Consider the following 25,153-nt stretch of genomic DNA (forward strand, 5'->3'; position numbering starts at 1 on the left):
ATCTACAATGGAATGGTTCACAAATAAACATATCCAGGTGTTAGAATGGCCAAGTCAAAGTCCAGACCTGAATCCAATCGAGAATCTGTGGAAAGAACTGAAAACTGCTGTTCACAAACACTCTCCATCCAACCTCACTGAGCTCGAGCTGTTTTGAAAGGAGGAATGAGCAGAAATTTCAGTCTCTTGATGTGAAAAACTGATAGAGACATACCCCAAGCGACTTACAGCTGTAATCGCAGCAAAAGGTGGCGCTACAAAGTATTAACTTAAGGGGGCTGAATAATTTTGCACGCCCAATTTTTCAGTTTTTTATTTGTTAAAAGTTTGAAATATCCAATAAATGTCGTTCCACTTCATGATTGTGTCCCACTTGTTGTTGATTCTTCACAAATAAATTACAGTTTTATATCTTTATGTTTGAAGCCTGAAATGTGGCAAAAGGGCGAAAAGTTCAAGGGGGCCGAATACTTTTGCAATGCGCTGTAATATATATGAGTGATATTGAAGCAGCATAGTGTCCATACCCCATTATACAACCAAACCCTCTCATGTGGTCACCTCATCTCACCTACCCCTGACATGGGGAATGAATTGCTGGGCCACTCACTGTGAGAAATATAATTCTTTATTATTATTATTGGAGAACTGTCATCGTGTACACATCATTTCACACACTCCACCATGGAGCCTGACTGAACAAAACCATAACGAGCTCTGAGCTCTGTGCGGTGTGCGGCCCACCAGCACTACATCTCCCATCACCCTCCGCGGCTGGGAGCCACACTACTTCCGGCAGCCTATCGCCCTATATAGAAACTTCCGCCGGAAGTACTCTTCCTTTCCTTCCAGCAGCGCGGAGCAAGATGGCGGTGCAAATCTCGAAGAAGAGGAAGGTGAGGGCGGACGGGGCCGATGGCGATGGGTAATACAGGTCTGGGGGGATGGACGGGGCTGTGTACAGTGCCGGGGTGAAAGGTGCGGGGGGTGAGGCGGGAAGGTGGAGGAGGATGGCGGTGGATTCAAGCGGCCTCGGCTGACCGACTGTCATGGCGGCTGGGAGGACTGAGCACCTTCCCGGTACTGTGTGACTGCTGTGCCTGGAGTGTGGGGGAGGAGAGAGACAGACTGTGCATGGAGAGATCTGCTTCCATCGGTGTGTGTGCACCCAGGCCCATGACTTCTTCCATCGGTGTGTGTGCACCCAGGGCCATGACTGCTTCCATCGGTGTGTGTGCACCCAGGCCGTGACTGCTTCCATCAGTGTGTGTGCACCCAGGCCCATGACTTCTTCCATCGGTGTGTGTGCACCCAGGCCCATGACTGCTTCCATCGGTGTGTGTGCACCCAGGCCCATGACTGCTTCCATCGGTGTGTGTGCACCCAGGCCCATGACTGCTTCCATCGGTGTGTGTGCACCCAGGCCCATGACTGCTTCCATCGGTGTGTGTGCACCCAGGACTATGACTGCTTCCATCGGTGTGTGTGCACCCAGGCCATGACTGCTTCCATCGGTGTGTGTGCACCCAGGGCCATGACTGCTTCCATCGGTGTGTGTGCACCCAGGCCCATGACTGCTTCCATCGGTGTGTGTGCACCCAGGACTATGACTGCTTCCATCGGTGTGTGTGCACCCAGGACTATGACTGCTTCCATCGGTGTGTGTGCACCCAGGACTATGACTGCTTCCATCGGTGTGTGTGCACCCAGGACTATGACTGCTTCCATCGGTGTGTGTGCACCCAGGACTATGACTGCTTCCATCGGTGTGTGTGCACCCAGGCCATGACTGCTTCCATCGGTGTGTGTGCACCCAGGCCATGACTGCTTCCATCGGTGTGTGTGCACCCAGGCCATGACTGCTTCCATCGGTGTGTGTGCACCCAGGCCATGACTGCTTCCATCGGTGTGTGTGCACCCAGGGCCATGACTGCTTCCATCAGTGTGTGTAGCTTGTATATAGAGGACCTGTGGATGGAGGGTGTGTGTAGCGTGTGTATAGAGGACCTGTGGATGGACGGTGCGTGTAGCGTGTGTATATAGAGGACCTGTGGATGGAGGGTGTGTGTAGCGTGTATATAGAGGACCTGTGGATGGAGGGTGTGTGTAGCGTGTATATAGAGGACCTGTGGATGGAGGGTGTGTGTAGCGTGTGTATAGAGGACCTGTGGATGGAGGGTGTGTGTAGCGTGTATATAGAGGACCTGTGGATGGACGGTGTGTGTAGCGTGTGTATAGAGGACCTGTGGATGGACGGTGTGTGTAGCGTGTATATAGAGGACCTGTGGATGGAGGGTGTGTGTAGCGTGTATATAGAGGACCTGTGGATGGAGGGTGTGTGTAGCGTGTATATAGAGGACCTGTGGATGGAGGGTGTGTGTAGCGTGTGTATAGAGGACCTGTGGATGGAGGGTGTGTGTAGCGTGTATATAGAGGACCTGTGGATGGAGGGTGTGTGTAGCGTGTGTATAGAGGACCTGTGGATGGACGGTGCGTGTAGCGTGTGTATATAGAGGACCTGTGGATGGACGGCGCATGTAGCGTGTGTGTATATAGAGGACCTGTGGATGGACGGTGTGTGTAGCGTGTATATAGAGGACCTGTGGATGGACGGTGTGTGTAGCGTGTATATAGAGGACCTGTGGATGGACGGTGTGTGTAGCGTGTGTATAGAGGACCTGTGGATGGACGGTGCGTGTAGCGTGTATATATAGAGGACCTGTGGATGGAGGGTGTGTGTAGCGTGTGTATATAGAGGACCTGTGGATGGAGGGTGTGTGTAGCTTGTATAGGGGACCTGTGGATGGAGGGTGTGTGTAGCGTGTATATAGAGGACCTGTGGATGGAGGGTGTGTGTAGCGTGTATATAGAGGACCTGTGGATGGAGGGTGTGTGTAGCGTGTATATAGAGGACCTGTGGATGGAGGGTGTGTGTAGCGTGTGTATAGAGGACCTGTGGATGGAGGGTGTGTGTAGCTTGTATAGAGGACCTGTGGATGGACGGTGTGTGTAGCTTGTATATAGAGGACCTGTGGATGGAGGGTGTGTGTAGCGTGTATATAGAGGACCTGTGGATGGAGGGTGTGTGTAGCGTGTATATAGAGGACCTGTGGATGGACGGTGTGTGTAGCGTGTATATAGAGGACCTGTGGATGGACGGTGTGTGTAGCGTGTATATAGAGGACCTGTGGATGGAGGGTGTGTGTAGCGTGTGTATAGAGGACCTGTGGATGGACGGTGCGTGTAGCGTGTGTATATAGAGGACCTGTGGATGGACGGCGCGTGTAGCGTGTGTGTATATAGAGGACCTGTGGATGGACGGTGTGTGTAGCGTGTATATAGAGGACCTGTGGATGGACGGTGTGTGTAGCGTGTATATAGAGGACCTGTGGATGGACGGTGTGTGTAGCGTGTGTATAGAGGACCTGTGGATGGACGGTGCGTGTAGCGTGTGTATATAGAGGACCTGTGGATGGAGGGTGTGTGTAGCGTGTGTATATAGAGGACCTGTGGATGGAGGGTGTGTGTAGCTTGTATAGGGGACCTGTGGATGGAGGGTGTGTGTAGCGTGTATATAGAGGACCTGTGGATGGAGGGTGTGTGTAGCGTGTATATAGAGGACCTGTGGATGGAGGGTGTGTGTAGCGTGTATATAGAGGACCTGTGGATGGAGGGTGTGTGTAGCGTGTATATAGAGGACCTGTGGATGGAGGGTGTGTGTAGCTTGTATAGAGGACCTGTGGATGGAGGGTGTGTGTAGCTTGTATAGAGGACCTGTGGATGGACGGTGTGTGTAGAGTGTATATAGAGGACCTGTGGATGGACGGTGTGTGTAGCTTGTATAGAGGACCTGTGGATGGAGGGTGTGTGTAGCGTGTATATAGAGGACCTGTGGATGGAGGGTGTGTGTAGCGTGTATATAGAGGACCTGTGGATGGACGGTGTGTGTAGCGTGTATATAGAGGACCTGTGGATGGAGGGTGTGTGTAGCGTGTATATAGAGGACCTGTGGATGGAGGGTGTGTGTAGCGTGTATATAGAGGACCTGTGGATGGAGGGTGTGTGTAGCGTGTATATAGAGGACCTGTGGATGGAGGGTGTGTGTAGCGTGTATATAGAGGACCTGTGGATGGAGGGTGTGTGTAGCGTGTATATAGAGGACCTGTGGATGGACGGTGTGTGTAGAGTGTATATAGAGGACCTGTGGATGGACGGTGTGTGTAGCTTGTATAGAGGACCTGTGGATGGAGGGTGTGTGTAGCGTGTGTATATAGAGGACCTGTGGATGGACGGTGTGTGTAGAGTGTATATAGAGGACCTGTGGATGGACGGTGTGTGTAGCTTGTATAGAGGACCTGTGGATGGAGGGTGTGTGTAGCGTGTATATAGAGGACCTGTGGATGGAGGGTGTGTGTAGCGTGTATATAGAGGACCTGTGGATGGAGGGTGTGTGTAGCGTGTATATAGAGGACCTGTGGATGGAGGGTGTGTGTAGCATGTATATAGAGGACCTGTGGATGGACGGTGTGTAGCGTGTATATAGAGGACCTGTGGATGGACGGTGTGTGTAGCGTGTGTATAGAGGACCTGTGGATGGACGGCGCGTGTATATAGAGGACCTGTGGATGGACGGTGTGTGTAGCGTGTATATAGAGGACCTGTGGATGGACGGTGCGTGTAGCGTGTATATAGAGGACCTGTGGATGGACGGTGCGTGTAGCGTGTATATAGAGGACCTGTGGATGGACGGTGTGTGTAGCGTGTGTATAGAGGACCTGTGGATGGACGGTGTGTGTAGCGTGTATATAGAGGACCTGTGGATGGACGGTGCGTGTAGCGTGTATATAGAGGACCTGTGGATGGACGGTGCGTGTATATAGAGGACCTGTGGATGGACGGTGTGTGTAGCGTGTGTATAGAGGACCTGTGGATGGACGGTGCGTGTAGCGTGTGTATATAGAGGACCTGTGGATGGACGGTGCGTGTAGCGTGTGTATATAGAGGACCTGTGGATGGAGGGTGTGTGTAGCGTGTATATAGAGGACCTGTGGATGGAGGGTGTGTGTAGCGTGTGCATAGAGGACCTGTGGATGGAGGGTGTGTGTAGCGTGTATATAGAGGACCTGTGGATGGAGGGTGTGTGTAGCGTGTATATAGAGGACCTGTGGATGGAGGGTGTGTGTAGCGTGTATATAGAGGACCTGTGGATGGAGGGTGTGTGTAGCATGTATATAGAGGACCTGTGGATGGACGGTGTGTAGCGTGTATATAGAGGACCTGTGGATGGACGGTGTGTGTAGCGTGTGTATAGAGGACCTGTGGATGGACGGCGCGTGTATATAGAGGACCTGTGGATGGACGGTGTGTGTAGCGTGTATATAGAGGACCTGTGGATGGACGGTGCGTGTAGCGTGTATATAGAGGACCTGTGGATGGACGGTGCATGTAGCGTGTATATAGAGGACCTGTGGATGGACGGTGTGTGTAGCGTGTGTATAGAGGACCTGTGGATGGACGGTGCGTGTAGCGTGTGTATATAGAGGACCTGTGGATGGACGGTGCGTGTAGCGTGTGTATATAGAGGACCTGTGGATGGACGGTGCGTGTAGCGTGTGTATATAGAGGACCTGTGGATGGACGGTGCGTGTAGCGTGTGTATATAGAGGACCTGTGGATGGACGGTGTGTGTAGCGTGTGTATAGAGGACCTGTGGATGGACGGTGTGTGTAGCGTGTATATAGAGGACCTGTGGATGGAGGGTGTGTGTAGCGTGTATATAGAGGACCTGTGGATGGAGGGTGTGTGTAGCGTGTGTATAGAGGACCTGTGGATGGACGGTGCGTGTAGCGTGTGTATATAGAGGACCTGTGGATGGACGGCGCATGTAGCGTGTGTGTATATAGAGGACCTGTGGATGGACGGTGTGTGTAGCGTGTATATAGAGGACCTGTGGATGGACGGTGTGTGTAGCGTGTATATAGAGGACCTGTGGATGGACGGTGTGTGTAGCGTGTGTATAGAGGACCTGTGGATGGACGGTGCGTGTAGCGTGTATATATAGAGGACCTGTGGATGGAGGGTGTGTGTAGCGTGTGTATATAGAGGACCTGTGGATGGAGGGTGTGTGTAGCTTGTATAGGGGACCTGTGGATGGAGGGTGTGTGTAGCGTGTATATAGAGGACCTGTGGATGGAGGGTGTGTGTAGCGTGTATATAGAGGACCTGTGGATGGAGGGTGTGTGTAGCGTGTATATAGAGGACCTGTGGATGGAGGGTGTGTGTAGCGTGTGTATAGAGGACCTGTGGATGGAGGGTGTGTGTAGCTTGTATAGAGGACCTGTGGATGGACGGTGTGTGTAGCTTGTATATAGAGGACCTGTGGATGGAGGGTGTGTGTAGCGTGTATATAGAGGACCTGTGGATGGAGGGTGTGTGTAGCGTGTATATAGAGGACCTGTGGATGGACGGTGCGTGTAGCGTGTGTATATAGAGGACCTGTGGATGGACGGCGCGTGTAGCGTGTGTATATAGAGGACCTGTGGATGGACGGTGTGTGTAGCGTGTATATAGAGGACCTGTGGATGGACGGTGTGTGTAGCGTGTATATAGAGGACCTGTGGATGGACGGTGTGTGTAGCGTGTGTATAGAGGACCTGTGGATGGACGGTGCGTGTAGCGTGTGTATATAGAGGACCTGTGGATGGAGGGTGTGTGTAGCGTGTGTATATAGAGGACCTGTGGATGGAGGGTGTGTGTAGCTTGTATAGGGGACCTGTGGATGGAGGGTGTCTGTAGCGTGTATATAGAGGACCTGTGGATGGAGGGTGTGTGTAGCGTGTATATAGAGGACCTGTGGATGGAGGGTGTGTGTAGCGTGTATATAGAGGACCTGTGGATGGAGGGTGTGTGTAGCTTGTATAGAGGACCTGTGGATGGAGGGTGTGTGTAGCTTGTATAGAGGACCTGTGGATGGACGGTGTGTGTAGAGTGTATATAGAGGACCTGTGGATGGACGGTGTGTGTAGCTTGTATAGAGGACCTGTGGATGGAGGGTGTGTGTAGCGTGTGTATATAGAGGACCTGTGGATGGACGGTGTGTGTAGAGTGTATATAGAGGACCTGTGGATGGACGGTGTGTGTAGCTTGTATAGAGGACCTGTGGATGGAGGGTGTGTGTAGCGTGTATATAGAGGACCTGTGGATGGTGGGTGTGTGTAGCGTGTATATAGAGGACCTGTGGATGGACGGTGTGTGTAGCGTGTATATAGAGGACCTGTGGATGGAGGGTGTGTGTAGCGTGTATATAGAGGACCTGTGGATGGAGGGTGTGTGTAGCGTGTATATAGAGGACATGTGGATGGAGGGTGTGTGTAGCGTGTATATAGAGGACCTGTGGATGGAGGGTGTGTGTAGCGTGTATATAGAGGACCTGTGGATGGAGGGTGTGTGTAGCGTGTATATAGAGGACCTGTGGATGGAGGGTGTGTGTAGCGTGTATATAGAGGACCTGTGGATGGACGGTGTGTGTAGAGTGTATATAGAGGACCTGTGGATGGACGGTGTGTGTAGCTTGTATAGAGGACCTGTGGATGGAGGGTGTGTGTAGAGTGTATATAGAGGACCTGTGGATGGACGGTGTGTGTAGCTTGTATAGAGGACCTGTGGATGGAGGGTGTGTGTAGCGTGTATATAGAGGACCTGTGGATGGAGGGTGTGTGTAGCGTGTATATAGAGGACCTGTGGATGGAGGGTGTGTGTAGCATGTATATAGAGGACCTGTGGATGGACGGTGTGTAGCGTGTATATAGAGGACCTGTGGATGGACGGTGTGTGTAGCGTGTGTATAGAGGACCTGTGGATGGACGGCGCGTGTATATAGAGGACCTGTGGATGGACGGTGTGTGTAGCGTGTATATAGAGGACCTGTGGATGGACGGTGCGTGTAGCGTGTATATAGAGGACCTGTGGATGGACGGTGCGTGTAGCGTGTATATAGAGGACCTGTGGATGGACGGTGTGTGTAGCGTGTGTATAGAGGACCTGTGGATGGACGGTGCGTGTAGCGTGTGTATATAGAGGACCTGTGGATGGACGGTGCGTGTAGCGTGTGTATATAGAGGACCTGTGGATGGACGGTGCGTGTAGCGTGTGTATATAGAGGACCTGTGGATGGACGGTGTGTGTAGCGTGTGTATAGAGGACCTGTGGATGGAGGGTGTGTGTAGCGTGTATATAGAGGACCTGTGGATGGAGGGTGTGTGTAGCGTGTATATAGAGGACCTGTGGATGGAGGGTGTGTGTAGCGTGTGTATAGAGGACCTGTGGATGGACGGTGCGTGTAGCGTGTGTATATAGAGGACCTGTGGATGGACGGCGCATGTAGCGTGTGTGTATATAGAGGACCTGTGGATGGACGGTGTGTGTAGCGTGTATATAGAGGACCTGTGGATGGACGGTGTGTGTAGCGTGTATATAGAGGACCTGTGGATGGACGGTGTGTGTAGCGTGTGTATAGAGGACCTGTGGATGGACGGTGCGTGTAGCGTGTATATATAGAGGACCTGTGGATGGAGGGTGTGTGTAGCGTGTGTATATAGAGGACCTGTGGATGGAGGGTGTGTGTAGCTTGTATAGGGGACCTGTGGATGGAGGGTGTGTGTAGCGTGTATATAGAGGACCTGTGGATGGAGGGTGTGTGTAGCGTGTATATAGAGGACCTGTGGATGGAGGGTGTGTGTAGCGTGTATATAGAGGACCTGTGGATGGAGGGTGTGTGTAGCGTGTGTATAGAGGACCTGTGGATGGAGGGTGTGTGTAGCTTGTATAGAGGACCTGTGGATGGACGGTGTGTGTAGCTTGTATATAGAGGACCTGTGGATGGAGGGTGTGTGTAGCGTGTATATAGAGGACCTGTGGATGGAGGGTGTGTGTAGCGTGTATATAGAGGACCTGTGGATGGACGGTGTGTGTAGCGTGTATATAGAGGACCTGTGGATGGACGGTGCGTGTAGCGTGTATATAGAGGACCTGTGGATGGAGGGTGTGTGTAGCGTGTGTATAGAGGACCTGTGGATGGACGGTGCGTGTAGCGTGTGTATATAGAGGACCTGTGGATGGACGGCGCGTGTAGCGTGTGTGTATATAGAGGACCTGTGGATGGACGGTGTGTAGCGTGTATATAGAGGACCTGTGGATGGACGGTGTGTGTAGCGTGTATATAGAGGACCTGTGGATGGACGGTGTGTGTAGCGTGTGTATAGAGGACCTGTGGATGGACGGTGCGTGTAGCGTGTGTATATAGAGGACCTGTGGATGGAGGGTGTGTGTAGCGTGTGTATATAGAGGACCTGTGGATGGAGGGTGTGTGTAGCTTGTATAGGGGACCTGTGGATGGAGGGTGTGTGTAGCGTGTATATAGAGGACCTGTGGATGGAGGGTGTGTGTAGCGTGTATATAGAGGACCTGTGGATGGAGGGTGTGTGTAGCGTGTATATAGAGGACCTGTGGATGGAGGGTGTGTGTAGCTTGTATAGAGGACCTGTGGATGGAGGGTGTGTGTAGCTTGTATAGAGGACCTGTGGATGGACGGTGTGTGTAGAGTGTATATAGAGGACCTGTGGATGGACGGTGTGTGTAGCTTGTATAGAGGACCTGTGGATGGAGGGTGTGTGTAGCGTGTGTATATAGAGGACCTGTGGATGGACGGTGTGTGTAGAGTGTATATAGAGGACCTGTGGATGGACGGTGTGTGTAGCTTGTATAGAGGACCTGTGGATGGAGGGTGTGTGTAGCGTGTATATAGAGGACCTGTGGATGGAGGGTGTGTGTAGCGTGTATATAGAGGACCTGTGGATGGACGGTGTGTGTAGCGTGTATATAGAGGACCTGTGGATGGAGGGTGTGTGTAGCGTGTATATAGAGGACCTGTGGATGGAGGGTGTGTGTAGCGTGTATATAGAGGACCTGTGGATGGAGGGTGTGTGTAGCGTGTATATAGAGGACCTGTGGATGGAGGGTGTGTGTAGCGTGTATATAGAGGACCTGTGGATGGAGGGTGTGTGTAGCGTGTATATAGAGGACCTGTGGATGGAGGCTGTGTGTAGCGTGTATATAGAGGACCTGTGGATGGACGGTGTGTGTAGCGTGTATATAGAGGACCTGTGGATGGACGGTGCGTGTAGCGTGTATATAGAGGACCTGTGGATGGAGGGTGTGTGTAGCGTGTGTATAGAGGACCTGTGGATGGACGGTGCGTGTAGCGTGTGTATAGAGGACCTGTGGATGGACGGTGCGTGTAGCGTGTGTATATAGAGGACCTGTGGATGGACGGCGCGTGTAGCGTGTGTGTATATAGAGGACCTGTGGATGGACGGTGTGTGTAGCGTGTATATAGAGGACCTGTGGATGGACGGTGTGTGTAGCGTGTATATAGAGGACCTGTGGATGGACGGTGTGTGTAGCGTGTGTATAGAGGACCTGTGGATGGACGGTGTGTGTAGCGTGTATATAGAGGACCTGTGGATGGAGGGTGTGTGTAGCGTGTATATAGAGGACCTGTGGATGGAGGGTGTGTGTAGCGTGTGTATAGAGGACCTGTGGATGGACGGTGCGTGTAGCGTGTGTATATAGAGGACCTGTGGATGGACGGCGCATGTAGCGTGTGTGTATATAGAGGACCTGTGGATGGACGGTGTGTGTAGCGTGTATATAGAGGACCTGTGGATGGACGGTGTGTGTAGCGTGTATATAGAGGACCTGTGGATGGACGGTGTGTGTAGCGTGTGTATAGAGGACCTGTGGATGGACGGTGCGTGTAGCGTGTGTATAGAGGACCTGTGGATGGAGGGTGTGTGTAGCGTGTATATAGAGGACCTGTGGATGGAGGGTGTGTGTAGCGTGTGTATATAGAGGACCTGTGGATGGAGGGTGTGTGTAGCTTGTATAGGGGACCTGTGGATGGAGGGTGTGTGTAGCGTGTATATAGAGGACCTGTGGATGGAGGGTGTGTGTAGCGTGTATATAGAGGACCTGTGGATGGAGGGTGTGTGTAGCGTGTATATAGAGGACCTGTGGATGGAGGGTGTGTGTAGCTTGTATAGAGGACCTGTGGATGGAGGGTGTGTGTAGCTTGTATATAGAGGACCTGTGGATGGACGGTGTGTGTAGCTTGTATATAGAGGACCTGTGGATGGACGGTGTGTGTAGCTTGTATAGAGCAGTGGTTCTCAAATCCGGTCCTCCGTACCCACTAACAGGCCAGATTTTAAGTATTACCTTGGGGGATGCAGACTAGAATACTGCAATCACTGAGAAGCAAATGAGATCACCTGTGATGTAATTTAGTTATCTTGCAAACCTGGCCTGTTGGTGGGTCCCGAGGACCGGATTTGAGAACCACTGGTATAGAGGACCTGTGGATGGAGGGTGTGTGTAGCGTGTATATAGAGGACCTGTGGATGGAGGGTGTGTGTAGCGTGTATATAGAGGACCTGTGGATGGACGGTGTGTGTAGCGTGTATATAGAGGACCTGTGGATGGAGGGTGTGTGTAGCGTGTATATAGAGGACCTGTGGATGGAGGGTGTGTGTAGCGTGTATATAGAGGACCTGTGGATGGAGGGTGTGTGTAGCGTGTATATAGAGGACCTGTGGATGGAGGGTGTGTGTAGCGTGTATATAGAGGACCTGTGGATGGACGGTGTGTGTAGCGTGTATATAGAGGACCTGTGGATGGACGGTGTGTATAATGAATGTCCTGAGTGTGCACAGCCTGTGTCTATCATCACCCATCTTCTGTATGATGTATTGGCACCGGGCACACAGGACACATGTACACAGAACTTTATAAATCATCTTCATATGAATTAGAAATGACATTGGAGCACATGTTACACGCAGCTGTCCATGTTGAAGGGATCGGACAGATCGGGTACACAAGGCTATTCCCACATTTCAATTACATTGTGATTTTAGTTGCCTATTTAAAGTGGAGTTCCACCCATTTTAACAAGTTGAGATGTACGTAATCCCCTTTAAATATGCTTTTACCAATGCAAACAATTTTTTTTTTTTTTTTTTAAATACCGTTTTCTTCTTTATTCGTCTTCACTTCCGGGTCCTGCTGCCTATAGGTGATTACGTCACTCCGCGATTCACAAGGGCTCCTGGGATAGCGGCGTCGTGTATCCCAGCAGCCCCTGCGAACCGCCTAATGACAGCAGCCCCTGCGAACCGCCTAATGATGAAATCTCGTGTTATTTCCAGTTCTCAGGGATGTATTGCATTCAGTCTGCGCTCCGCCCCGTCTCCTCTCAGTGAGCGCGGACTGAAAGCATTACATCCCGTAGAGCTCACTGAGAGGAGGCGGGGCGGAGCGCAGACTGAATGCAATACATCCCTGAGAACTGGAAATAACACGAGATTTCGTCATTAGGCGGTTCGCAGGGGCTGCTGGGATACATGACGCCGCTATCCCAGGAGCCCTTGCGAATCGCCGAGTGACTTAATGCCGAAATGCAGCCGGACCCGGAAGTGAAGATGAATAAAGAAGAAAACAGTATTTCAAAAAAATAGTTTGCATTGGTAAAAACATATTTAAAGGGGATTACGTACATCTCAGCTTGTTAAAATGGGTGGAACTCCACTTTAAAGTTTGACGCCAATCAGCACACTTCTATCCCGTTGAGAACTACAAGTCTGCTACAAAAACTTGTAGTTTTCTTTCACAGATCTCTTGTAATTTTAAATTTGACAGCTCTGGCAAAGAACCACCCTGCATGCTTAGCAAAATGGTACACCTTAAATATGTTTATAACATATTGCTAAATTGGGGGGGCTCATTTAAAGCGCTGGGTTCAGGTGCTGTCTATGGGGAATACAATCCTCTACTCATAAAGTGCATTAGGGGCATTACAACTGGCAGGTTTTCTTTTTGCACTTAAAGGCCAGAGTGCCAGGTTTTCTTGGCAAGCCACATATACCTACCTTCTCTTTAATACACACCTTTGCAGTTCTCCCACGTTGTTCTTTGGGGCTCTCAGAAATACCTGATACTCCTGGGTTTGAGAGGATGTTACCTTATTCCCAGGATGCATTGCTCAGGACCAAGTGGCCAATCGTGGTTAAAGTAAACCCATTGATTTAACAATTTTAAAAAGTTACGTTCCCGGTGTAACGTTAAAAAACCCTACCCGTGAAAATTCCCTACCCTCGTCACTTCCGATGCACATACGTCATAGAACAGCTGAGCAGCTTACCAGTGCGTATGCTCATAGCTGCGGACGGTAGGGAATTCTCACGGGGTAGTGATGTGTAATGTTACACCGCATCAGCTGTTCCTGCGGGTACATTAAATCATCTCCGCTCCTACCCCATCACTTTCCTGATCTCGGCTCCTAAATGTAAAAGCGGCGGGTGTATGAAAATATAAATCGCGGAGATCTCGGCTCCATGATTTATTTTTTCATAGACCCGCCGCCGCTTTTATATTTAGTAGCCGAGATCAGGGAAGTCACAGGGGTAGGATCGGCGATGATTTAATGTACCCGCGGGAACAGCTGATGCGGTGTAACATTACACATCACTACCCCGTGAGAATTCCCTACCCTCCGCAGCTATGAGCATACGCACTGGTAAGCTGCTCAGCTGTTCTATGACGTATGTGCACCGGAAGTCACAAGGGTAGGGAATTTTCATGGGTACAGTTTTTTCACGGAACACCGGCACATGCTGGGAATGTAACTCTCACATTGGTTGTGCTCTCAACCAAACTGCCATGACATGGCTGGTGTCATGACTGATCACATGTGCAGCATCATGGCAGTTGAGGATTAAACAGAGGCCAAGATGGCAGCTTCCTTAACAAAAACAATAGGAGGGTTTACTTCCACTTTAGGCCAATTGGTACATTATGGAGATCAGTCAGTAGTATAGAAATGGATGCAGAAATTAAATAAAACTTGTTAATTGTGTGTTCACAGTTTGTCGCCGATGGCATCTTCAAAGCTGAACTTAACGAGTTCCTGACCCGCGAGCTGGCTGAAGATGGCTACTCAGGTGTGGAGGTCCGAGTCACCCCAACCAGGACTGAGATCATCATTCTGGCTACCAGGTGAGCAGGATTGCTGGTTTCTCCTACCTAAAGTAGAACTAAGAGTCTAAAATGAGAAAACTGAGCAGACCAGCTCTTATTGCGCAAGAGTCAGTGTTTCTTCAGCAGTAAAATAAACCTACCTCTCTACTCGCAATCTTGAGAGAATGTACAAGGAGGAAAAAAGAGAAAAATCCAGTTCCATTTTAGATTACAGAAGGTGAAGGGTGTACAGCAGTGAAGGGCCGATCAGGTCTGCCTGTCAGTTTTTTTTTTTTTAGGCAGATTTGATTGGGACAGTCTGTTCACCTTTGTGGACAGATGGGTGTAAATGGACTTCATGTAAAGTGTTCATTTACATTCACTTACCTCCAATCCGGTCCACCAAAAAAAACGAATCCGAGGGCAGTGGGGTGTAAATAGACAGCGAAGTCTGTTTACACCTATCTTCCCATAGAGCAGAGTGGACCCAGTGTTCACTCTGCTTAAACTGAGCAGATACAGACCTGTTATGTCTCCTCTTTGATCAGCGGATCGATCCTCTGCTAAGCAAAGCGGAGTCTGCCCCGTGTGAAAAATCTTGGTGATTCAGGTGAGTGATGGTCCAGTTTAATTTGGGAAGCTTTTTAAAGGTTGATTGGACTTTCCATTGAAGATGAGTTTTGGCTGTGTTTCTTTTTTTAACCAAGACAAGTTTCTCTTAACCCCCTGGCCACTCGATGGGTGGGCCTTAACATCTAACGGCCGCATATATGCGGCCTTGTTTAAACCACTTTCCGTGCTAAGAGTGCGCTCCTGGCACGGTAGGCAGCTGGTGCCGGAAAGCTCCCAATGCATAGTAGTGATCGGAAGCTTTTCGATTTTGTGACAGCCAGTCGTCCACCTCCTTGCTTTTCCAGCCCTGAAGGGGCCAGGGGGCTGTCATCAGGAAGAAGTTAATACACTCTGCTGTTCCATGCTGCAGTGTATGCCCCCCCCCCCCCCCCCCCCCATTCACAAAATACCCTGACCTATAATTTGCTCAGTTTGGAAATGCAGTGTACACCTTTAGCTCCTGTTAATTGGCAGCACTCAATAAGCTGTTATGGTTGCTTTAGTTACTATTTGCCTGTGTTAGAGGGGGCAGGTATTTTGGTTTTCCTAAATTTTACAACATAGTATAATTCTAGCCCATGCTGTCCTAAGCTGGTACTAATATACTAATACTAATATTCTGTCTATTTGCAGGACCCAGAATGTCCTTGGTGAGAAGGGGCGCCGTATCCGTGAGCTTACTGCCGTAGTCCAGAAGAGGTTTGGATTTCCTGAGGGCAGTGTGGAGGTGAGTTTGTTGGATGATCTGGTGGTGTTAGTATCACTTTGCTGGATGATTTCTGTGATGATTCGATGACGAGTCCAACTTCACTCTTAGCACTGCCAGTGGTATGAATGGGCAGCGTTCTGCTGCCTGCCTTTACTCCTGGCACGTGTGACTGGTGATGTATGAAGACTGATTCGAGGCATTTGTCTGAGAAACATCCACAATTCCTATTTTCAGTAGCTCAGGTCCATGTGCACAGGTTTTAGTTTTTCCTTTATGAAATTGATAAATTGGCGTACCTAATGTTAAAATAAGGGTGGGGGCTAGCTTGGGGGTCATATACAGTTATTTTAAAGGTCTGTCTAAAGGGAATTTTAAGGGTTCGTTCACACAGTGTGGTGATAGGTGTTTTTTAGCACTGGATGAACACCAGTAACCACTTTTTCACAAAGAGAACTATTTTATGTAGAACAAATTCCATTCGCTCTGTGGTGCAATGAGCTGCAGTAAAATAGACCTGCTGCATTTTATTGTAGCTCAAAGGTAGGCACTGCATGTCACCACACAGCACCACATCACTTGGAGAGTTGATGTCGATTTTAAGCACTTCAGATAACAAATAGGGAACAGGGGTGATTCGCTAAAACTGAACAACAAAATAATGAACCATTATCCTGCTACACACACTTTAAGGCTGCATTCACACTTGAGCGTAGCGTTTTTTACCGCGATTTTACCACGATTTTTTCAGGCGTTTTTCATTGACATCTATCAAAAACGCTGGTAATCAGCCCAAAAAGAAGCTCATGTACTTTTTTCAGCTACAGGCGTTTTGCAAAACGCTCAGATGTGAACAGGGGCCATTTAAATGAATGGGGTTTTACTTGTTGGGCGTTTTGGAAGTGTTTCTTTTGAGCGTTTTTGGAGCTGAAAACGCCCAGGTGTGAATGGAGCCTAAGTGCGCAGCTTAAACACACAACGCCAACAAAACAGTCAAGGTAAACAGATAGGAAATCGACTGGCAATCTTTGTATAAAATTGTCAAAAATTACTACATAAAAAAATACATGTGCGGCACCCGAGGGTGACATACCATTGGAATACTTCCCCTTAACCTCTTGGCGGCAATGACTCCCAGCCCTTTAAGAGGTTTATGAAGTCAGGAGACGGGCTGCAGCTTAAGATCACATGACCGCTGTTTGGCGATCACGTGGTCCGAAAGCCGAGACTTCCGTTTAGGCAACGGTAACTGCCGGGAGCACATGTTGCAGCCACCGGATTGTGTGAAACTCCCGCTCTCAGGTCTGTATGACTTAAAGAGGAAGTAAACCCTCCTCAGGAAGTTGTACCTATAGGTAAGCCTATATTAAGGCTTACCTATAGGTACTGTAAATATCTCCTAAACATGCACCGTTTAGGAGATATTTACCTTTAATGCAGCCAGTGACGTCACTGGCGCATGCGCTCTGAAGGAACGGCAGATCGTGCCGTTCCTTCAGAGCCCCGTGCCGTGACCGTCGGCTCCCGCACGCGTGCGCGGGAGTGACGTCACCGCGGCTCCGGCCAATCAGATGGCCGGATGCCGCGATCCCGGAAGACGGGCGACTATACATGTCGCCCGTCATACAGGTAAGCGGACGGCACGGCGGGGGCTCGTTCTAAGGTAAGTATTTCATAATGAGCTAGTATGCGATGCATACTAGCTCATTATGGGTTTCTCTTTCAGGATTTAAAGAAGAGAAAAAAAAAAAATCTCGGTGTACAACCTCTTTAAGGACCTAGCAGTAAAAAGATTAATTCGTATGTCTTAGCGCTTTTAATATCGACTATAATGTATGCTTCTGGCATCAGGCTCAGGCCAAAATTGACTTCACTTGGTTCCACCCCTATGCGTTATGCCACCCACCGACATGGCTTTGTCGGGACGTATTTTTAAGAATAGTTGCTCAGCAGTACAACACCATTTTCATTGTCTTAAATCTGCTTCATTGTTAAAGGGCCCTTAATATTCCGGTTTTCTTCAGCTTGCTTATGACTTTGCCTTCTCTGCTTCCTGCTTTTCCCACCTTAACATGCTAATAGAATATTTAAGATTTCTCTTCTTTCTTTAGCTGTATGCAGAGAAAGTTGCCACAAGGGGTCTGTGTGCCATCGCTCAGGCTGAATCCCTGCGTTACAAGCTCCTGGGAGGACTGGCTGTGAGGAGGTGAGATCTAATTTACACACATTTGTGGGGTGAGAATAATTAGACTGGTCTGCTGGAGTGTTGCCCGGGCTTGTCTTTGAAAGCAGATGCCTTCTGTGAAGTGAGTGATAGGATGGTAGCTGTTGGTGATTTTCCTGTATTCTGTATAGTGAAGAGCTGTATACTGTGTGCTCTGGTGGGGTCAGGGTTTAGTGTTTATACTGGAAGTTGCTTACAGGAACACTAAAAACTGCAGACTTTGAAGTGGGAACTTTGGGTTGTTGGCTGTACTGAAGATCCCAAATGCATGCTAATTGATGGCGAGAGACACCTATACTTTGATATGGAGTACCCCAGCAGATGTGCACAAATGAGCCCAAAGTCTCATCAGCCCATCATACTCTATTTAACCATTTAAAGACCAGGCCTCTTTCTGACATTTGTTGCTTACTAATTAAAAACAGTATCTTTTGCTAGAAAATAACTTTAAACCCGCAAATATATATGTATGTGTGTGTATGTGTGTATATATGTATATGTGTGAGTGTGTATAATATATATATATTTAGGGCTGCACGATATTGGAAAAAAAGGACATTGCAATATTTTTTTTTTTTTCAACGATCTATATTGCGATATTGAGAGACCCGTCAATCCAGGCTAAAGTCAACAATTACCTTACCATTGTATGGATGGGATGAGTTTTGCAGCAGCCTTCTGAATGTATATACTGCCTTGGGAGTCTGGGACAGCCAGGGTTAATGTTACTGTAGGGATGCTGGGAATGGATGGAAATCATGAAGTATTGCAGGCAGCAGCACAGCCGCCTTCTGATTGAAATTACAGATACAGCCAGGGTTAATAATGGTATTGTAGGGAGGGATTGACACTCAGTGACAGTCGTGGATAAGCACTGTCTCGGACTCAGTGGTGGTAGGAGTCGGTAGAAGAACACAGCCTGACTCGACATCCGTCCAGCCCACACGTTCAGTCTGCCGCCCTGCAGCTAGTTTTCTTGACCGGCACAGCGAACCAATCAGGTGTGCAGGCACGTGTGATTGGCTAGCTATGCAGCTGCTCACGGCGTGCTGCTCACCGCTGAACATGTGGAACGGATGTTGGGCTGCTACAACAATCACTGTGAGTCCGAGTCCTGACTTCTCCCTGCCTAATGCCTATGTGCTTTAATATCGGATCTTCGGCGATGTGACTATCGCCCACGCCTGCAGAACGATAGTCGATATCACATTGACTATCGTTCAGCCCTAATGTGTGTGTGTGTGTGTGTGTGTGTGTGTGTGTATATATATATATATATATATATATATATATATATAGCGCTGAGACTAAAGTCAGTCATTGTAATATTATGTCACATGGTATTTGCACGGTGGTCTTTTAAATGCAATTTTTTGGGAAAAAATACTTCACTGAATTTACAAAAACAAAACTTAGCCCAGTTTTTTTTATATTGGGAAAGATGATGTTGCTCCGAGTAAATGGATACCTAACCTGTTATGGTTTAAAATTGCACGTACTCGCTGAATGGACGAACTACAGTAATTAAAAAATTTACTGTTACCGATTTAGTTAGAAGTCTCTTGCTAGAATTAAAAGTAAATGGGGGGTAGGGAATATGGCATTGCCAGACAGTTATTGAATGATAAAGCAATTGGACTCTAGTATATCTAGAGAATGGTATATAAATAAACTGCTATATGCCCACAAATAATATGCACTAAGCCAATAAATAATGCAATGGAAAAGATATGTAAAAACTACAGTTGAAAATATATGCATCCAATGAAACGCTAGCATAAATACGATATAAATAAATATAGCAGTGGTATCATAAAGTGCTAGGTGACATACCTTAATAAATATTTCTCAGTAAATGATCCAGTGGCATGAAGTGCGAACATATAGAATAGTGATTATAGTGGCTAAATGAGGTGAAAATATTATATACATGTAGATTTTGAGTTTTTAAATGACGATAACCAAATACTAAAATTGTACTTGTAAATAATCGGCAGTGTAGGCTTTAATCTGAACTTGATTTTTCGTCCTTTGTTAGAGCCTGCTATGGTGTGCTGCGTTTCATCATGGAGAGCGGGGCCAAGGGCTGTGAAGTGGTCGTGTCTGGCAAACTGAGAGGTCAGAGAGCCAAGTCCATGAAATTCGTGGATGGCCTGATGATCCACAGTGGAGACCCAGTCAACTATTACGTGGACACAGCTGTACGTCACGTCCTCCTCAGACAAGGTGAGAAGCCACCAAGTTTCAGTTGGTGAACTAAACCCTGACACAGAAATGTAATGGATGTAGTGAGTGGGTTAAATTTGCGTGGTTTTGAAAGGTCAGAAATAAAAGGATCCCTGCAACCAGCATGGGGCACAATGTGCTTCCTTATCCAGAAAAAGGCAGATAAGTTCCCGGATTCCAACCATCCACTTTTCATTCTTTACTCAACTAGATTTGTTGATAAATAATCTTATAATTCTTGTAACAGCAACTTTCAGAGAAGGTATATTTAATTCTCTGTTGGAATATTTGCTGCACAGAATGAATGACAGCTCCAGACAGGTTGACTAATAACTGCAGGTAAACCATTTATAGTTGTCTAGGCAACCCAGAACATGAAGACAATAGTAATGACGGACAGCAGCAGATGGAAGTTCCATATATCAAATCTTAAATGTTTTCCCATCATTGTATTGTGTGCTCTGACCTTTTCTAGGGCCTGTTCATCCTAAACTCCCACCTGAGGAATCTTTTCAGTTGAAAAACCTGGAAGCTGCTGGGTCCTGTTCATTGCTGGCTAATTCAGCCATTTGAATGCTTTTTCTGGCCTTGACATCAGGGAATGCTTACTGAATCGAAGATTCATAACCTACCATGTCTTTTCGCTCTAAAATATTGGTAGTTTTTATGATCTGGTTACTTGGTTTTCACCACTTCCATACCAGGCCTATTCTGGCACTCCTCTCCTAGTAAACTTTTTTTTGCCAGAAAATTATTCAGAACCCCCAAACATACGTTGTTTAGCAGAGACTCTAGGGCAGTGATGGTGAACCTTGGCACCCCAGATGTTTTGGAACTACATTTCCCATGATGATCAACTACACTGCAGAGTGCATGAGCATCATGGGAAATGTAGTTACAAAACATCTGGGGTGCCAAGGTTCGCCATCACTGCTCTAGGGAATAAAATGGTGGTAATTGCAACTTTCTAAGTCGCACAGTATTTGCGCTGCAGTTTTCCAAATGCTTTTTTGGAAAGGAAACTCATGAAAAAAAAACACTGCTAAAGTTAGCCCAATTTTTTGTATACAGTAATATGAAAGGTGTTACGCTTTAAAATTGTGCTCACTTGTGGAATGGCACCAAACTTTAGTACTTAAAAATTTTGATAGGTTTACAGTTTAGAGGAAGTCTTGTTCTAGAATTGTTGCTCTTACCCGAACGTTCGCGGTGATACCCCACTTCTGTGGTATGAATGCTGTTTACGTATGTGGACGTGACGTATGTATGCGTTCACTTCTGTGTTTTTTATGGTGTGTTTTTATTTTTACTCTTTCCCTTTAAAGTGGTAGTAAACTTCCCTGACCTACTCTGTGCCATGTAAAGCAAACTGAAATGACTTGCATGTAGGCGTTTCATGCTATCCCAACCTGTGCTACTTAAGAGATTTCACCCAATCTCTAGCCCCGTACACACGTACCGATTGTTGGCCGTAAATATTCGGCCGACGACCGATCGGCCGATTGTAGGCTTGTTAGTATGATGCTGCCGACAGCGCATTTTCGGCCGAACAGAATCTGTCGTGCAAGCATTAAAATTTTTGTTGGCCAACACCAGAACGACCGATTGTTCGCCAGTCAGTACAGATTTCGGCCGACAGACAGCAGATTAGCAAGACTGGGCATGCTCAGAAAAGAGAACACACGGAAAGTTAACCATCACATGATATCACTTCTGCAGTCAGCTGTTGTTGGCCGACAATTCGTGTGCAGTCTTTTGCACTTTTCAGCGGACAGGACATCCCTGGACAAAAGACGGCCGATTGTTCGGCCGACGATCAGTACGTGTGTACGGGGCTTATGTCAGCATGACGTCACTGGTGCATGCGCATTTTGTCCACAAGGGACGACACGCTTTGTGTGCCATGCCTCTGTTATCGGCATTTAATGGCATTACATAGCAATCCCATGAGTTCAGGCCCATTAATGTTCACTGTGCATGCGCGAGATTGTCTCGGACGCACTAAAAAAGGCGGAAATATGCCGCTACATAGCATATGTACATACCGCAAATACGGTATTTTGCGCAGCGGGTTTTCAAATGCAATTTATTTGAAAAATATTCACTTTAATGAATTTCAATGCAAAAAATATATATTGCCCAATTTATGGTAAAATATAAAAGATAAGCCATGTAAATATCCAACCTGTCTATTTTAAAATTGCTCACTCGTGGAATTGCAAAACTTTTTGATGCTTTAAAATCCCAGTGGGCGACATTTAATAAACTTTTACAGGTTACCAGTTTTGAGTTAAAAACGGTCCAGTGCTAGAAATATTGCTCTAACGTTTGCTGCAATACCTCACGTGTGGTACGAACACTGTTTACATATGCGTTTGCCTCTGTGCGCAAACACAGTGGGACGAGGTTATTGAAAAATGATCAATTTTATTTAAAAAAGTGTGTGTGTGTGTGTGTGTGTGTGTGTGTGTGTGTGTGTGTGTGTGTGTGTGTGTTGACAAAACAGACATGTCCTCTTTATGGAGACATCTGGGGTCTAGATCTCTCCTATTCTTGAAAGCATCAGGTAAAAAAAAAAACACTGATCTGATGCTTTTAAAGAGAGAAAAGATTTACATCTGCCCTAAATCAGAATGGGCATCATGTCCCTTCCGGCCTCCTAGATCATAGAGGTTAGGAAAGACTATCTGATCTCTCCTCACCTGTGGCTAGCTGTGCGGATTGCCAGATTGTTTCCTGGACTCGCCGGTGAGAACGGTACGCCCGACAAACCCCAGAAAGGAAAGGGGGGGGGGTCCTTCTAACTCTAAAAGCAATCCAGCAGCTAAAATCAGCCTCTTGGATAACTTTTATCCGAAATAGAATAGCCAGCTGCAAAAAACAATACTGGTGTTATGACGGACAGCTGCAGCCATAGTTCTGGTAAACTGCTTCAAAACCACAACGTATTACTGTCTTGCAGTGGTTAAGCTAATGTACCTTTGCAGGAATCGAATTGAACTATTCTAATAAAAAAAAATCTCTCTAAGTGAGCCCTTTGTAACAAGGCATTAAGGGCCAAAGGTGCTTCTAGTCACCAAAGTTTAATTGTCCAGAAGATGCTGGAAGTGGCTTTTGTCACAACCATTGTACAAGTAAGTTTTTTTTTTTTTGTTTTTTTTCGCTTTGTGAAGGTTGACATCCTATAGCAAGACAAATAGTGGGGGATTTCTTGCAATTCCTGTCCTTCAGTGATGATTCGATGACGAGTCTGACTGGACCTTTCTGGTGGAGTTTTCTCCTATACAAAGCCACGTTCTGTGTCTCTGCATGGGGGTTCTCCATCAGATGGCTGTCCATATTCCTGATTGACTTAGAGGCATTTGTCTGAGAAGGACACCAGGAAAATTAAATGAAAACCATGGACTTGCACAAATGCATGTTTCGTTTCTAATAAATATTCATCTCCTAGGTGTGCTGGGTATCAAGGTAAAGATCATGCTTCCTTGGGACCCCAGTGGCAAGATTGGCCCCAAGAAGCCCCTACCTGATCACGTCAGCATTGTGGAGCCCAAAGACGAGATCCTGCCAACTACTCCCATCTCTGAACAGAAAGGAACAAAGCCTGAGCAGGCCCAGCCCCCCGCCATGCCCCCGGCTGTACCCACTGCATAATGGGGTAAGTACCAAGACTAATATAACCTTCCTGGGGTACAAATGAGCCTTCTGTGATGATACGATGACGAGTCTGAATGGGTAAACCTTTTCCAGTGGGCTGCTGTCTACATCACGTTCTGTGTTGTGGCTGCTGGTTCATTGAGTCAAGACTACCCATTGCTTGATGTCCTTGAGGCATTTGTCTGAGAAGGCAATTTTTTAATTATCACATTTCTTTAAAGTGTTAACCTTTCCAGAAAAATGTACTAACACTATATTACCCCCCCAGAATCTCCTCCAGGGATGCTGCGCTGTCAGTTCCCACGCAGGTGGTCCAGCAGTCTGAGAATTTGAAAATCTCTCCATTCTGTGCAGCGCTTCTGGGACAGACCGTTTGGTCAATGCCTGCGCAGTGAATCCTTTTGTTCTGTCCAAGAAGTGCTGCACAGAAGAGTGGTAATTTCAAATCACTGGTCTGGCTGCATTGGTACTTGACAGCCCGTCATCCCTGGAGTATATTGGTATATTGGGTATGGGGGAGGCATACAGTCTTCACCTTTTTAAAAATGTTTGAAAAGGTGAAATAACACTTTAAGCCAGTGGTCCTCCTCCGGTCCTCAGGGCCCACTAACAGGCCAGATTTTAAGTATTGGGGAGATGCAGACTAGAGTACTGCAATTACTGAGCAGCAAATGATATCACCTGGGATGTATATCAGTTATCTTGAAAATCTGGCCTGTTAGTGGGCCCTGTAGGCCAGGGTTGAGGAACACTGCTTTAAGCAACTCCTTGGGAGTTGATTGGAATGTACAATTGTAATGCTATTTAGTGTACCATACCTTCAAGTCCTTGATGTTTTTCGTTTTTTTTTTTTTTTTTTTTTCTTCAGGATGTTGAAGGCCAGGACGTGATGCTTTTGGATACCAGCTCAAACTTTAAAATAAAAAAACACCATAAAAACGATTCTGTTATCTTTATTTAACCTTTATAATGTGAATTGAAAACCTTACTGGAGACCAGCTTGTAAAAGCAGGAGCAAAAATAGGGTTTATTGCACTGGCAACCATTTAGTTTGATTTGAAATCTGAAACCTGATTGGATGTTGTAGACTGCAGCTCCTTTTTTTTTTTATCCCTTCTGTCCTCACACTCACAGTAAAATCGTAAAAGCAACATTTTGTCCTGAATTCCAAAGTTCATGTAAAACAGCCCATTCAGTTTCAAATTGAGTTGAAATGCAAACCTTTGTGTAGATATACCCTCTATTATAAGCTGCATAAGAGCTGGGGTAGGAGAAGCAGCAGCACACTGACCTTCCCCATGAAAGGCTGTGCATGGGGGGGATATTAGGACAAGTCTGATCATTGGAGAGCAGGCGCAGTTCCCAGCACAGCTAGAGTAAGGCCCCTTTCACACGAATGATCAGATCCACCTGTCAGTTTTTTAGGTGGATCGGATCCTTCATGCATCCCTATGGGGCAGCGGATGTCAGCGGAGACATGTCCGCTGACGCCCGCTGCCATCCGATCCTGTCCGTGAAATGCGGAAGGATGGAAACCCTATTTTCCATCTGTCCAGCGGATCGGATGAGAGCGGACAGACGGTCTGCTCTCATCTTATTCCCCATAGAGAGCAGCGGGGCTCTGACACCTCCCTCTATGCACACCGTGCGGAGACGGA

At 47.5% G+C, this 25,153-nt stretch overlaps 1 protein-coding gene across 1 annotated transcript; it reads left to right on the plus strand.

Moving 5' to 3' along the window:
* Positions 1 to 808: 808 nt before the first annotated feature.
* Positions 809 to 24,437, plus strand: RPS3 (ribosomal protein S3). Its single transcript, XM_082246802.1, has 7 exons — positions 809 to 896; positions 13,979 to 14,109; positions 15,316 to 15,409; positions 17,500 to 17,594; positions 19,651 to 19,838; positions 23,290 to 23,494; positions 24,363 to 24,437. Exons 1-6 carry the CDS (start codon positions 867 to 869, stop codon positions 23,490 to 23,492), a joined length of 741 nt encoding a protein of 246 aa, XP_082102928.1. The 5' UTR covers positions 809 to 866; the 3' UTR covers positions 23,493 to 23,494; positions 24,363 to 24,437.
* The last annotated feature ends 716 nt before the right edge of the window (positions 24,438 to 25,153 follow it).

The sequence above is a fragment of the Pelophylax lessonae genome, assembly GCF_965119305.1.
Source record: "Pelophylax lessonae genome assembly, chromosome: 2".
NCBI lineage: Eukaryota > Metazoa > Chordata > Amphibia > Anura > Ranidae > Pelophylax > Pelophylax lessonae.